The sequence below is a fragment of the Empidonax traillii genome, unplaced genomic scaffold (assembly GCF_003031625.1).
Source record: "Empidonax traillii isolate 1590-97213 ecotype Southwest subspecies unplaced genomic scaffold, ASM303162v1 scaffold263:size1499331, whole genome shotgun sequence".
In the NCBI taxonomy this organism is placed as follows: domain Eukaryota; kingdom Metazoa; phylum Chordata; class Aves; order Passeriformes; family Tyrannidae; genus Empidonax; species Empidonax traillii.
In genome coordinates, this window is record NW_020955456.1 from 167,222 (window position 1) to 180,711 (window position 13,490).

Genomic DNA, 13,490 nt, shown 5'->3' on the forward strand with positions numbered 1-13,490 from the left:
CACCATCCTGTGGCTACCTAGAGCATCCTCCACCATCAAAGCAGCTCAGTCACACCCCTTCTGCCCCAAGCTCAAGGAGACTTGTTTTGAAGCAACTTCTGAAGTCTGTAATCCCGAAGAGAGCAGAAAACACAGTCTTTTAATAGCTTTACGAGCTCATAAAGACAAATATCTTCTCCCAAGAATAAACAGGCAGAACATTCCACTCCTACTCTGAAAACAAGAACTTGCTGTAACTGAAGAGCAGGAATACAACACAACTGTCCACAGGAAAAAAACCTCAGCAAGCAACCCCACATTCTTTACTAGTTGGGGGTGAAATTGCCTACAACAGCTTGCAAAGGTGGGAGAGGAGAAACCAGTGTCTTCCATAAGGATTTCATTAGCAGCATCCAGCACTCTGCTTCAACAGTGGCTGTGACCACCTCCCTCCCCTAAAAACGGTCCTTTTCACTAAAGTCTGTTTCTGCTGTGCAGAGCTGAGGCTTTAAAGGAAAGCTATTTTTTCTAAAAATCCCTGAACACTCTTCCTCCCTTAACACCATGCATTTTCCCAAGATGCCAGCCAGTCTTGGGAAAAGTGGCAAGAAATCTGATATTAATAACTGAGCAAACTTCCTCCCAGGTTTGTACAGGATAATGAGATACCAGGCTGGAGCTAGAAACCACAGGGATTTAATTTCTTTCCTCAAAGAGTTCTAAAAAATACTTAAATATTACTATAACCTCCCCAAACCTTCCACCTTGTGCACTGGAGCAAAAAATCCAAGCTATACTTTGCATTTTAGAGAAGCCTCTCCCTGGGGAAACAGACATATTTTCCCTTTTATCTTCTGAGTGCTGGATTACTGAAATTACAGAAGAGATGCTCGATTAAGAGGTAGCTGTGCTGATCTGAGAAAGAGAATTCCAAGCTAATATATGGAGTTTAGGCTCTCCCTGGGGTACAAACGTTCACTGGCACTGTGAGCAAACCTACCTGCAGAACCAACTGCTTCAGCCTCTGCACTCACGGAGCAGCATCTGTGCAAGGAACACCTCACAAGAACATTTTGGCTCTGAAAAGGTCCAATTTGCTTTCACAGAGCTGACCGAGGAGATCATGTGGAGCTGCTGCTGTTGCTGAGAGCTTTCCAGATTCCCAAGTATGTGATCACACCTGGAAACCTCCTATTAGTGCACCCTGAGTTCGCAATTCATCTGCCCTCACTGTCAGAGGTGCTGAACACTGACAATACGCGTAACCTAAAAGTGCTCATCAACTCCAGGGACAAAGAGACAATCATTCCCAAACTACATTTCCAACCATCAGTAAAGAGGACAAACAACACTCCATGAAGGATCCTGAATTGTGCCCCTGCCAGTGGAACTGATCTGGCATTAACAGTTCACACAAGAAACAACTAAGGCTTGCCACAAAAGTCTGCCAGATGTGACCTCTTCAAGCACAGGCAAGGAAAGGTGAACAGCATTCCTGACAAGTGGAGTTCTGGCAGCATTAGCTGGCACAGGATGGCACTGCCATGTAACAGGGACACTGGTGACTCTCCAAAGGTCGATGGTTCTGCAGTGCTGCACAAGGCACCAGGGCACGCAAGTGAGTCCAAAAGAGGGGACTGGCACTGGGAAGGCAGCAAGTACAGTTCCCATGGCTATTTATTACCAGATGCTGCACAGCAGAGAGGAATCTCTAACAGGTGCTGCCAACTCCACAGGCTTAATTATCTGCTCTTGCTGAGCTTCAAATACATAAGCAAACTCCAGCTGTGCCTCTCCTCCCACTTCCCATCAGTGCTAATGCCCCAGAATCAGCTCCTGGAACACTACAGAGAATGAGTTACAAGTTTTATAGAGGTTAATGTCTCACCAGCCTTAGCTCCTGGACACAGGAAGAATGACTCAGCCCAGAAGTGGAGAGGTGGGAGATACCCAGAGGTTACACAGAGATTTCACTCCATGACAGCTGTAGTTCCACGCTGTAATTTATTCAAAAAGCATTTCTCTTGCAGAAAATTTTTGAATAAGGCAAAAAAATGTCACTTCAGACTCTGGTGAAAAGATAAAACCCATAAAGAACAGTATAACAAGTCAAGTTTTAATAGATTTATAAAATTCATATATACAAAACAGTAAACTAAGTCACCAAAGCTATAAAATACACTTTTTACACATCACAATATAATTTTATCTAGTACACAGTTTTCATAAGTTGCAACTATTACAGCAAGTAGCTGCTTCTATCACAGATGCTGTTTTGGTGCTAGAAAGACACTTACGTGAGCAGTCTGGAACTGTGCTTTTACTTCATGCATTTTTCACCTTCTTTTAGTTTGTCACTGTTTTTAAAGTACTTTCCTGTGAATTGTTAAGAAAATTAAGGCTAAACTCAGGCCTTTGTTGCCCAATGCAGTGAACTGGTTTAAAAAAAAGACTGATATTGCATAGTATGTGTGTTAATGCATAGGCACCAGAGAGCAAGCACATTGCAGAATAGAAGATAACAATTACTTGGCTTCCTAAGCTACGTGGTTGTGTCTCGAGATAACCTGGTGTTTTGTCAGTTTGCTTTTGTACATATTGGCTCCACAAACAAGACAACTCATCACTAGGGCAAGAAACACTAGCCATGTTCAGCACAGTCTCCAGAAATACTTTTGAATGTGTATCAACAACTCAAGCTCATTCCACGTTCCAGGGAACACAAGCTGTTCCCTGGAGGGGCGCTCGTTATCCTACGGAGAGTTAATGGCTTTCAATGCAAACGGGAGTTTGAACACACATTTCCAAACCTTAGTCCACCAACCACCTTTCCAAGTCTTGTGAGCTCCCAACAGAGCATTTCTCTTCCACATCCCCCTTCTCCCTTCTGTCTCCTCTCAGCTTTTGTGCCCAACCACCTGCACACGAGCTCAGCACAAGAGATTGACGGGAAGCATCAGCAGAGAATCCGTGCTACTCCAAACCTGTCACTTCCCTCAAACGATGCTCTCTACTTTTGCTCTCCATCACATGTAGTTTTTATTCAAATAACAGAAACAGCCTCCTACCCAGGTCTCTTACCTTATCGTGCTCTGGTATCTTGAAGAAAGTTTAAGTAGCTGTCAGGAAGGAGTAAGTTGCACTGTCTGGCCAGAGATCTGCATAGTGTATCTTAGTAAAAATTGAGTTTTAGCACCCAGTTATGAACAGATGAAGAGAGATTTGCAATGGCATGGCCAGCCTTACCAGCCTGCTGTTCTTAATTCACAGCCAATAGCTCTCTGGAGTCACTCAAAGCTTTCGGGTCAGTGCAGATGGCATTTCACTTCAGTACAGTCAGTCTTCAAGCACCATCAGCTTTTGGGATCTGTTTAGAAACTAGCTCCCCTCTCCTGCTCCCTTCCAACATACTTTGGCTTTTTTTACCAGAATGCCCACCTTGGAAGTCAGTGCTGCTCTTTATTTCCCCCCTCTGACTATTTTCACACCAGACAGAAGATACGACCATCAGACAAATGCCAAGAGCTGGGCTGTGATACAGTTCAAGCCAGGCACAGAACCACTAGCACTGACAATCTAGTACCTCCACACTCCCCACCCCGTAAGAAAACAAGCATAGACACACAGACAAACTTCAACACCGCTTTCCAAATGCCATTAGAAAGATAAAAACATCAAGAATCGAGCTGAACTGCCCAACCACCAAGATGAGCACAGGGCCAGCATCACCTGGTGGCACAGCAGCAGTTTCAGCTTCAAATGTCCTGGCTTTACTCATTTCCATCTATGTAAAAAAAGGTTAGTGTTAAAACAAAGAAGTGCCCACTTCACAGCACAAAGCAGAGATCACTCCAGCTAATTACAAAACAGGTATTATTAAAAAGCACTAGGTTTTGTATTGTCTTACCAATTATTCCTCACTAGGCTAGACAGTCCTTGTCTAGAACTGAGTGGAGTCAGTATTAGCTCAGGCCAAGTCTGGCCCAGACCATGCCAGTCTTCCTGATCCATAATGGATGCTCCCTAAAAAACTCTTAAAAGCTCATTTACAAAAGTAGGCACAGATGTTTTATAGTTGCTACTGAAACACCCCACCCACCACTTTGTGTAACAGACTTGGAGTATGAGGTAAAGAGTTGGCAGTGCTATATTAAACCCCTGACTACACCACGTGATTTTATACTAGAAAAAGGATAGAGAAAAGAGGCTACAACTAAACTTACAGTTCTCGTCATGAGAGATCAGGGTTTGGCTGACAAGATAAACTGCACTGTGTGGAGGTGTTGCTGCATATCATGTTTGTCTCTCAAGCTGGTGTGCATCAAATCATCCATCAATCCAGCAGATACTCCTGAAAATTTGATGACACGAACCAAGCTAAGTCAGGTGTCAAAACCCACTGCTTGAAAATCAGAGGGGCCTTTTACAGAAATCCTGTAGGTCCATGCAGCAGAACTACTTTTTCTTTTTTTTTCCCCAGAAGTAAAGAGGTACATGCAGAGGAAAGACTCCAAAATGTAAGTTAATGTAAGTTAAAACACAGTTAATACAAAGACATCCATCTAAAGGCAGCAGAGGACTTGTTCTCTAAGATGCTGTTCTATGGCAGCTGTGGCTCACTAAAGAAAGCTGCTGGTTTCTTCAGTGGTTCTGTGTCTATTCCTTTAATTTCTTCAATTCCATAATTCTTTGCAGGTCACAGTAACCAGGATGGGTGAATACCTGGGGGGGTGGTGGGACACATGGACAGGATGGGGCACACTTTCCAAACGCACTGTTTTCCACACCATATTTTAGCTCTCCCGGTGGAATTCCATTTGTGTCTGCAGTGCCATGTACAAGTGAGCTCTTCCTACTCCATCTCCCTCCAGTTCCTTTGCTATTAGATTCTCCACTCTGCCTGCCTGGCTGAGGTTCAGGCTTCAGCTGCCTCAGAAAGCCTGGAAATGGTCATCTGCAGGAGCTCCTTCATGCTTGTAACATGCCTAGTTCTAGGTTACACAGCAATAATTGAAAAAATCAAATATATTACCAAGTTAATAAGTCAAATAATCCATGCTGCCATATTTAATCAGATCAATTCTTTGTATCAAACTGAAAGAACCTCTGAGTTGTAAAACTGAGTGGCCAGTAACTTCAATTCCATAACCAATATTAATTAATTTTAACCATTAAGAACCACTTAATTCTTTCGAAGTGACAAGTGCCTATTAAATATGTCACTTGCAGAAAACCATTCTTCCTTTTTAATTCCAATTCCCCGTGTCACCTTGCAGTGCATCCAAGAACTGTTCAGAGAATGACAGCACTGCAATCTGAAGGAATGGGACTGACTGACACATCTGTTAGCTTCAAGCCTGTTTTGAGGACGACAAACACAAAGTAGTGTTTGATAAATGACTCCCACTGAGTTAGTTTTTCTACTTAAACTGCAAGATTATGTAAGTCTCTCCCACAGGCACACGCTGGAAGCACTTCCTCTCTTTGTGCTTAGGAGAGACAACCCGTCTGCAACACTCCATCACTGGCCACTGACCCCGGGGTGGCAGAGGAGGGACAGCAAAAAGCTGCTTTTTTCTTAAAAAAAAAAAAAAGGAGTTGTTCAAGGTCTCCATTTGATTATCATCCTGCCTGTGACCCATTTCCTGAGCAGCCAAACGAACAATAAGCCTATAAAGTTAACAAAAAGAGATGTTCTCTCCAGCTGTGTTTACCTGCGAAGTTCTCCAGGATGTCACTTAAAAAGTTTTCTATTTGTTTCTGGTGAAAGGACTAAGGCAACCAAACAAGCCTGTCCCGAGATGTTTGAACAACCTCACCTACCTAAGCTCTGCTTTAGTAATTAACTGATTTACCATAACACGATTATCTGGCTTTACTGTACTACAACTTACCTTGAAAAAACCCAAAACACAAACCCCCTCAGTTGTGGCAAGAAGTGGAGTGTATTTTGCAGAGAAAGCTGACACTTAAAACCACCCCCCACGTCCTTTTTCACTCTCGGGCCACCAACTTGGCAAACTTGAGAAGTGCTTGACTTTTGCAAAAAGAGTTTCCTGATCTTGGGTTCCTGCTGTGATCCATCAACTACCCAAATCTGACAGAACACTGAGCCCACAGAGCCAAACTGCTGATTAGCCCCTCACTTAGGCCCATTTAATTAATAAAAAGAAGAAAGGCAACAATGGGCCTAAGGTGAGCAAACTGGCTCCCTAAAACTGACTTTGTGTGCAAAACTGCCATATGGTAACAAAAAAAAAAAAAGCTTGAGAGCTCAATATGAGATATCTCATGCTGTTTCTTTTCCAGGTGCAGATTTTAAGTTACTTAAAATAAAAGTTGCATTATTAGCTCTGCTGAGAGTTTTAAATCCATAAGGTGACTAAGGATACAAAACCATGGATGAGTATCAAGAGAAAAACAGAACAGGAAATTCCATGCTATGCCTCCAGGTAAAACTACAGTAGATTCAGACAAAAAAACTGAGGTAATTCTTGAGAAAAAAAACACAGTTGAAAGGGAATGTTTAACTCATTTGAGAAAACAAGCATAATATTAACCCATCTGGAAAATTTAGTGAAAGAATAAAGCTCACAGCAAACTAAGAACTGAAGTCAAGTCAACCTAGAAGTCAGGTCAGCCCACAACTGCCTTCTCTTTCCCAGTGTCTTGTGTGAAGTGAAAACCACTACCAAGAACTCAGAAAACATCTGAAAGCTTTGAAAGCAGCCTTAGCCTTCAGCCAAACAAGTGGGCTTAGAGAAACCAACCTTATGTGATGAGTAAACTTGTCTGCATCACACCGTGTTGGAACATTTACCTTTTCAAATGTAATAATCTAAAGGTTTTCCTCCCATCTGAATATTAAGAGTCACAAGATTTTCCTCCTTCAAGGTTAGAAATGAATAAATATTTAAAAAGACAAGTTGGTCCTGGCAAAATAAGACTTGTTGCAAGGAAACTAATTCCTCTTTTAAGTTTGCTCAAATTTAAGTTAGGATTTTCCCATCTGCAACTTTTCAGTTGCTTCTTACCTCGATACTGTGCCCGTTAACAAGCACTGACACAGCCACAGCTTTTCCACTCTGGAGCCTGCACAAAGGAAGCCAAGGGGCTGCTACATCAGGCAACTACACAAAAATACTGATATGAACATCTGCAAGCTTCAGAGGGGAAGAGAGATTCCAGATTTTATCCAAATTAACATGAAAGGACAACGGAACGGGACTTTTCTTTGACCGCATTTCCCATGGGATTACCAGCTGAAGTAAAACATTGCTTGTTTTGACATGCCATTACAGGCTCAAAGGGGATAAGAACTCCAGGGAATCTGCTGACTTTTTATGGGTACAAACAGCCCTTCAGGTTTTATTCTGGGATAAAAACTATGACAAAAATTGCACAGTAAACTATGTGTGAGAGTTACCTAAAGGATAGCACTACAATATCTTCGGTTTGTCCATGTACCCCACTGTAGTAGAAAAGATTCAATGTCTGTACACAGAAAAAGGCACCTGACAGAGATTGAGAGCACAAGGAAATTCGGAGTTCAGATCAACATTATTCACAGCCTCTTACCATTTTACACACAAACCACTGCCCAAAACCGGCAACTCCAAACTCAGCTGTGCTCAGAGTTACATGTGCATTACTATAGGCTAAAGATCCCATTAAGACACAGATTAAAGGCTAATTTCACAGCAAGGTCTTGCTGTCCAAACACATCAGTGCAGCTGGAAAAGCTGGGATCTCTGGGGTGTTCAGTCTTCCTATAAGATCAGCTGTTGGGACTAATCAAGCAGCTGCTGTGCTACCAAAACCTTTGCTCAAGAGTTTGATCAGCTTTCAAACCTCTGAGTGTAGATGAAGCCCTGTCACACGAGATACTGAACCTTCACACACACTGCCCACGGTGAGAACAGTGCTGGGTTTCCATGGAGTACATCCCACTCGAGCACCCACTGTGCAGATACGTGGTTGGGTGCTCCAGCACAGGCTGCTTCACCAAGGAAATCAGTATTCCCATGATGGAACAACCTTCACCTATAGTGCAAAATAAACCCTTCTCCACATCAGCGAGGATGTCAACTTCCCATCCCATTCACTCCAACATGAGTTTCCTCACACAGCTTTAGACTTCTGCCCCAGGAGACTCAGGCAAAACCTTCAGACAAGAGCTGTGCATCCACCTCGGTGAGTGGACTGTAGACCCTTGGCAAAGCTGAACACGCACACAAGATCTGGTTATATTCCTAAGGGTTAACAACAGAACTTCCATTAACATTCTCCAATACAGCTGCCAATCTCATTATGTTTAGATTAGTTTGATTGATTCAGCACCTCCAAACTACAAAAAAAAAAAAAAAAAAAAAAAAGGCAGTTTGTACGACTAGTGTCTCTGAAAAATGAGCGTATTCACTTAAAACAATGTGTCTTCCATACATGGTTTGTCAGAGATTTCTTTTTTTTCTAAGAAGGCAGAAGGTGGTTGTGTTGTTCAGCGTCCCAAAACTGGTACAGAACCTACCATGGCCAGGGTTCAGTAGTGTTTCTAGTCCAAATGATTCAGTAGCTAACATCAACGTGTGACTCCTCCGGCCTATAGCTCCTGTTTGGACTGGCTAGTTTACAGCATTCCTGAGCCAAGGAATTCGCATGGGTCCTACACCGCATGCAGGGGCCGTAAAGAAAGGATAAAAACTTTGATCTAACCCTCCAGCAAAATTGTAACAGAACACCCGCTGCTCTCCTTCACTGCAACATGATATCCTTCAGGTTCTCCTGCAGGATCGTGTCCTTCACCGCGTGGAACACGAAGCGGATGTTCTCCGTGTCTATGGCCGTGGTGAAGTGGTGGAAGAGCGGCTTGGAGCGGTTCCTCCTCTTCCTGTCGAAGCACTGCACCAGGTAACGCTGCACGTCCTCCAGCCTGTGAGGGTCGCCCTTGAAGTCCGAGAAATACTTCTTAATGCTGACAGTCTTTACCTTCTCGACAAGAAGATCCATCTTGTTGAGGAATAGGATAATAGAAACGTTAAAGAAAAGCTTGTTGTTGACTATTGTCTCAAAGATATTCATGGACTCCACGAGTCTGTTTGTGCGCCTGTCTTCCATGAGAACCTGATCGTATTCGCTGGAGGAGACCATGAACAGAATGGAAGTTATTCCATCAAAGCACTGGAACCATTTCTGACGCTGAGATCTCTGTCCACCTACGTCCACCATCTTGAAAGGAATTTTTTTAATGATGAAATCATGCTCTACGATCCCCTTCGTGGCTTTTCTGGCCAGCAAAATATCTTGTTTGCTGGGGAAGTAATTCTGGAAAAGGAAGGAGAGAACTGTCAAAAAAAAAAGTCCTTCAAAAATGCTGTTTAAGGCCAGAACACTGAAGTGATGGGTAAAATCACCAGGAGCTATGCTTTTTAAATTATCAGGAGAACAATGAATACTCAGCTTTAACATACTGGACTGCTGACCATTTAGCTCAACACTGGTGAATATCTAGAAGACCCTGAGACATACAAGAATAAAAATATAGGACTAATCCACTTGTTCACATATTTATCCTTTAAGCCTCTTGTTTTCAGGCTGAAATCTATTTTTTCATGATCAAATTCTTAGCTAGTGTTATTTGTCATTTCCACTCAGTGTTCAGTAAAGCAGATCACCAAGTCATCACTGAAAAGATTTTCTGTTTTTAAAATCTAGTTTTCACAGTTCATTACCCTTAAAAAGACCATCTCGAAAGCTGTAGTGGAAATACTCCTTCCAGGTTCACAATCCCATGGCCAGTGAGTACAGCAACACATTCTGTCTTAAGTTGTGGCCCAACCTACCACTGTAGAGAGATTTGTTCTTCAGCAGCTTCTCACTGTTGCTATTTAGGAAAATCATCTCTGTTCTTTCCCCTCCCAAGTCTCCTGACAGATGTTTCCACTAAGGATTTTGCATCCTAGAAGTGCTAGTAATGTGGTTTTTTTCATTTTTTTAAGGCTCCATTCTGCTACCTTAAGTAGCACCAGCCATCAGAGCATCATGAAAAGTGAATGAGAGCCAGAGACTGTGCAGAAGGGCTGATAAAAGAAAATATGTGCATAAATACAACTTCCATGATCTGCTGTTTGTCAAAAAAGATTAAGCAAATACTAAGCTTCAGTTTCAAAAGGCTGGAGTTTAATATTTCTAGAGAAAGAACACTGGGATTATTTAATGCATTATTATTAAAAAAAACAAAAAACAAAAACTCCCAAACAAAAATCAACAATCATTGCACACCCAGGCTTCCTTCCATTGTCCCTTTGAGCTCTCTGGTTCAGAAAGGGAAGGTGTCTTACCAGCTGTCCGATGCGATCCAGGTTATCCAGGAAGTATTTCACCGATTCACCCTGTGGAAAAGGAGAGAGATGGGAACTAAGCTTGTTTCTGGGACAGCAAATCCAATTGAACTAAGGCCTTTTCACTTTCCAACATGCACAGAGGGCTAACAGAGCAAACATCACAAGTGCAAGCTTGGGCACCATCCTTGATACACTTCAGGGGCTGCAACAATACAAGCATTACAGAACCTGATTCACAAACTGTTGATAAGCAAGTGGAGCTGCCATAATATAGTACTAACGTGCAGGAAAGGTAGTATTTCTTCTACATGCAGTTCTTTGTTAGGTCTAGAGAAATCAAAGTTGAGTAGAGATTTGAATAAATGCTCAAATCTATCCAGTACATCTTCACAATGAAAAGGAAGTGCTATTAAAGTCAGTTCTTTGACTTAAAAGAAATAGGGTTTTTATCCCTTGTAAGATGAATGCAGTTAACTGACACTGAGTGGGAGTAAAACGAAACACATTTCTAAGAAACCAATGTATTTTGTTTAAAATTAACAAAGGAATATCCTAGACTGGGTGGCATATCTTCAGAAAAGCGAAAGGTTTAAAAGTCACCCACAATTTGCGATGATTTAAGCTAGACTGGCTTGTCACAAACAAATGAAATAAAGGAACATTCTGAAGGACTCGCTCTTCTACAGACAGCTTCCCTTTTAGGCTCGAGAGTTTAGCAATGGATTTGCTCCTCTTGTACAAAGTTTAGCAGTTACATTGAGAAGAAATAGGGAGCATTTACAGGGAAAATTTATTTTTGTGTGAAAGTTTCTTCCTCTTGCATAAGAGGTTTATGACGACTGCTCTGGGGTGAAATTCTCCTTCAAACACTTGCCCTGCATTTCTTCAGATGAAGATCTGTTCAGTGAGAAAGGAGTCTTCATTGTTCAGGACATGTGTCTTGCAGTTGTAGCCATGTCATGAGAACGATAAAATGGGAAAATCCCGCTGCCTTTTAATAATTTTAGGCAGCAAAACAAATTCTTCATCACAGCTGTGTCAGCAGTGACCAAACTGACCGTAGGTGCCCTCACCAAGTCACTAATTCAGAATGGAACTTTCTCCAAGTACCAGCTCAGACTCCAAGAGCAATATAAATTCTTAAATTACACCTTCTCCTCGACACCATGGCCTTGAGGCAGCAGAACAGAATTATTCCCCTGCAGTACAACTGTAAACAGATGCCAAGACAACAGTTCATCGTGAGGAATCAGACTGGAGATCAGAGGATTCAGGGTATCACACAAGTACACACTCCCAGCATAAGGCACAGACAAAAAGAAGCTGGAGCTTATTATTTCCTAACATTTAAAACTGGAAGTGTCTTTTCATAAAGGAGAGAGAACAGAGTATTTGCAAAAGACTACCATGTATCAACAAAAGATTTACAGTGGATTGCTAGCAGAACAAATTACCTTTTTTTTGAGGGAGTTGGAAGGGGGGGGGAAGTTTCCAAAGAACAATTGCTCTAAGAGCTTCCTTACAATCATGAATTTTCATAAGGTGAAAGTAATTTCCTGTATTTTTTGGCACTCTGTGGATCAGAAGAGATATCACAGACTGCATGAATAAGAGAAAAGGGCTTCCTGTACAGCATTAGTCATGTTTGGGAGACAGGAGAGCCCAAAAAGAAAAGATCACTGAAGCCACAAAAAACCCCCTTCTCTCTCTATTGTGCTCTGTCCCACACAATGCCTTTAGACGTGCAAAAATACTGCAAAGGGGCCATCTCTGATACGGCTTCTTCCTATTTTCTAGCAGGAACCCAGTTGCTTTAAGAGGCCTTGCTGTCCATCCACCCTCCCACGCGGAGCAGGAAACAGCTGGATGCCTTAAACTGCTGGGACACACAGGCAGGATCACCTGATTTACAGCTTCTGCCTCCCCTGTTTCCCACCCCACACATCAATCACTTGGACATTTTGCACATTTATAGGAAGGTAAGAAAATAAACTGATGAATGAAAAAAAAAAAAGCACATTGATTTTTGCAGGGATTTAGGGAAAGCAGACTTCTCTAATTTCTTACACAGCTCTTCCTAGTGCTGCAATTAAGCCAAGTTAATTCACTCTGGGAAATTTTAAGCAGTAATTGCAAAGCACTTGGAGAGCTGGGTAACCAAGTCAGGTTGCTGGAACAGGTGTGAGCACCATATGCATGGTCTGACAGATCTGAAGGTGTCTGAATATTCTCTTCCAGCACAATTCAAAGACATCCAGTACTTAAGTCAAAATATCTGTTTCCAGTCAAAACAACAAACCCCCAACAAGCTCCAGAGGGTCTGAAGTTAAAAAAAGCTCAAAACATTAAAGCACACAAACATGAAGGGAGGAAAAACACCCGCCAAGAAGCTCCCAAAACAATAACAACCCCAAGCCCACTGCATACACTGAAAACCTGCTTTAATGATTCCCTGATTAAGTCCTGAGTTGTGTCCTACGGAAGTGTGGATTCAGTTCCTGCTCCAAAGGCTTCTGGAATAACCTTGTCCTACATCTTAGTCAGATTCACAGAAAACAGGGACGTTCTGGGAAGTGTGTGGGGCATTTCAGTTCATCCACAGGCAGCACACACAACTGATTCAGCATTAATTGACTTGATGAGTAACTTGTAACATATTTAAATGAGGAAAATATGGAAACTCCAGGTTTTATGACTGTTCTGTGTTAGTATTTTTAATCGGAACCATTATACTAATTGAACATTCGTTTCTATTCAAATTTTTCCTTGTCATCCAGGGAAAACAGACAGCAGTATTAATCAGATCTAGAAGGCAAGTTTATTTAGCTTTATATCAAGGTGCACTTGAAAGCAGTTTTGAATTCCACTGACAAATTATTATTTATGCAAAGCTGTCTCATGCTTTGGGTATTACAAACCCATACAATTGTCTGTGGATATTTATATATAAAATACACACCCACAAAGAGTTTATATATCAAAGCAGATTTTCCATTCAAGGCACATTATTATCAAAGTATCAGCTGCCCATCCCATGTTCAATTATTCTTTTCTCTTGAAGACACTGACCACAAAGAAGCTTGTTTGGCTCTTTTGGGGTGAATTCTTAGCGCTCCTCCAATATCTGTCTGACCATTCAGCTGCATTCAAAGCTGGCTTAGCACTTCAAAT

General features: G+C 42.0%; 1 protein-coding gene across 4 annotated transcripts in view; it reads right to left on the bottom strand.

Annotated features, from left to right (window-relative positions):
• Positions 1–3,067: 3,067 nt before the first annotated feature.
• Positions 3,068–13,490, bottom strand: part of GNA12 (G protein subunit alpha 12) — a 40,402-nt gene continuing 29,979 nt past the window's right edge. The window contains exons 3-5 of one of the 4 annotated variants that reach the window (XR_003571833.1): positions 10,317–10,367; positions 8,507–9,300; positions 3,068–4,330 (exon numbers count right to left, since the gene is read on the bottom strand). Coding sequence is in view for 1 of the 4 variants with exons in the window: in XM_027889431.1 (XP_027745232.1) it covers positions 8,731–9,300; positions 10,317–10,367 (621 nt within the window). In the remaining 3 variants the exon portion in view is untranslated. Of the gene's footprint in view, positions 9,301–10,316; positions 10,368–13,490 lie in introns of all 4 variants that reach the window. The other 3 variants (XR_003571832.1, XR_003571831.1, XM_027889431.1) reach the window with 3 other exon arrangements.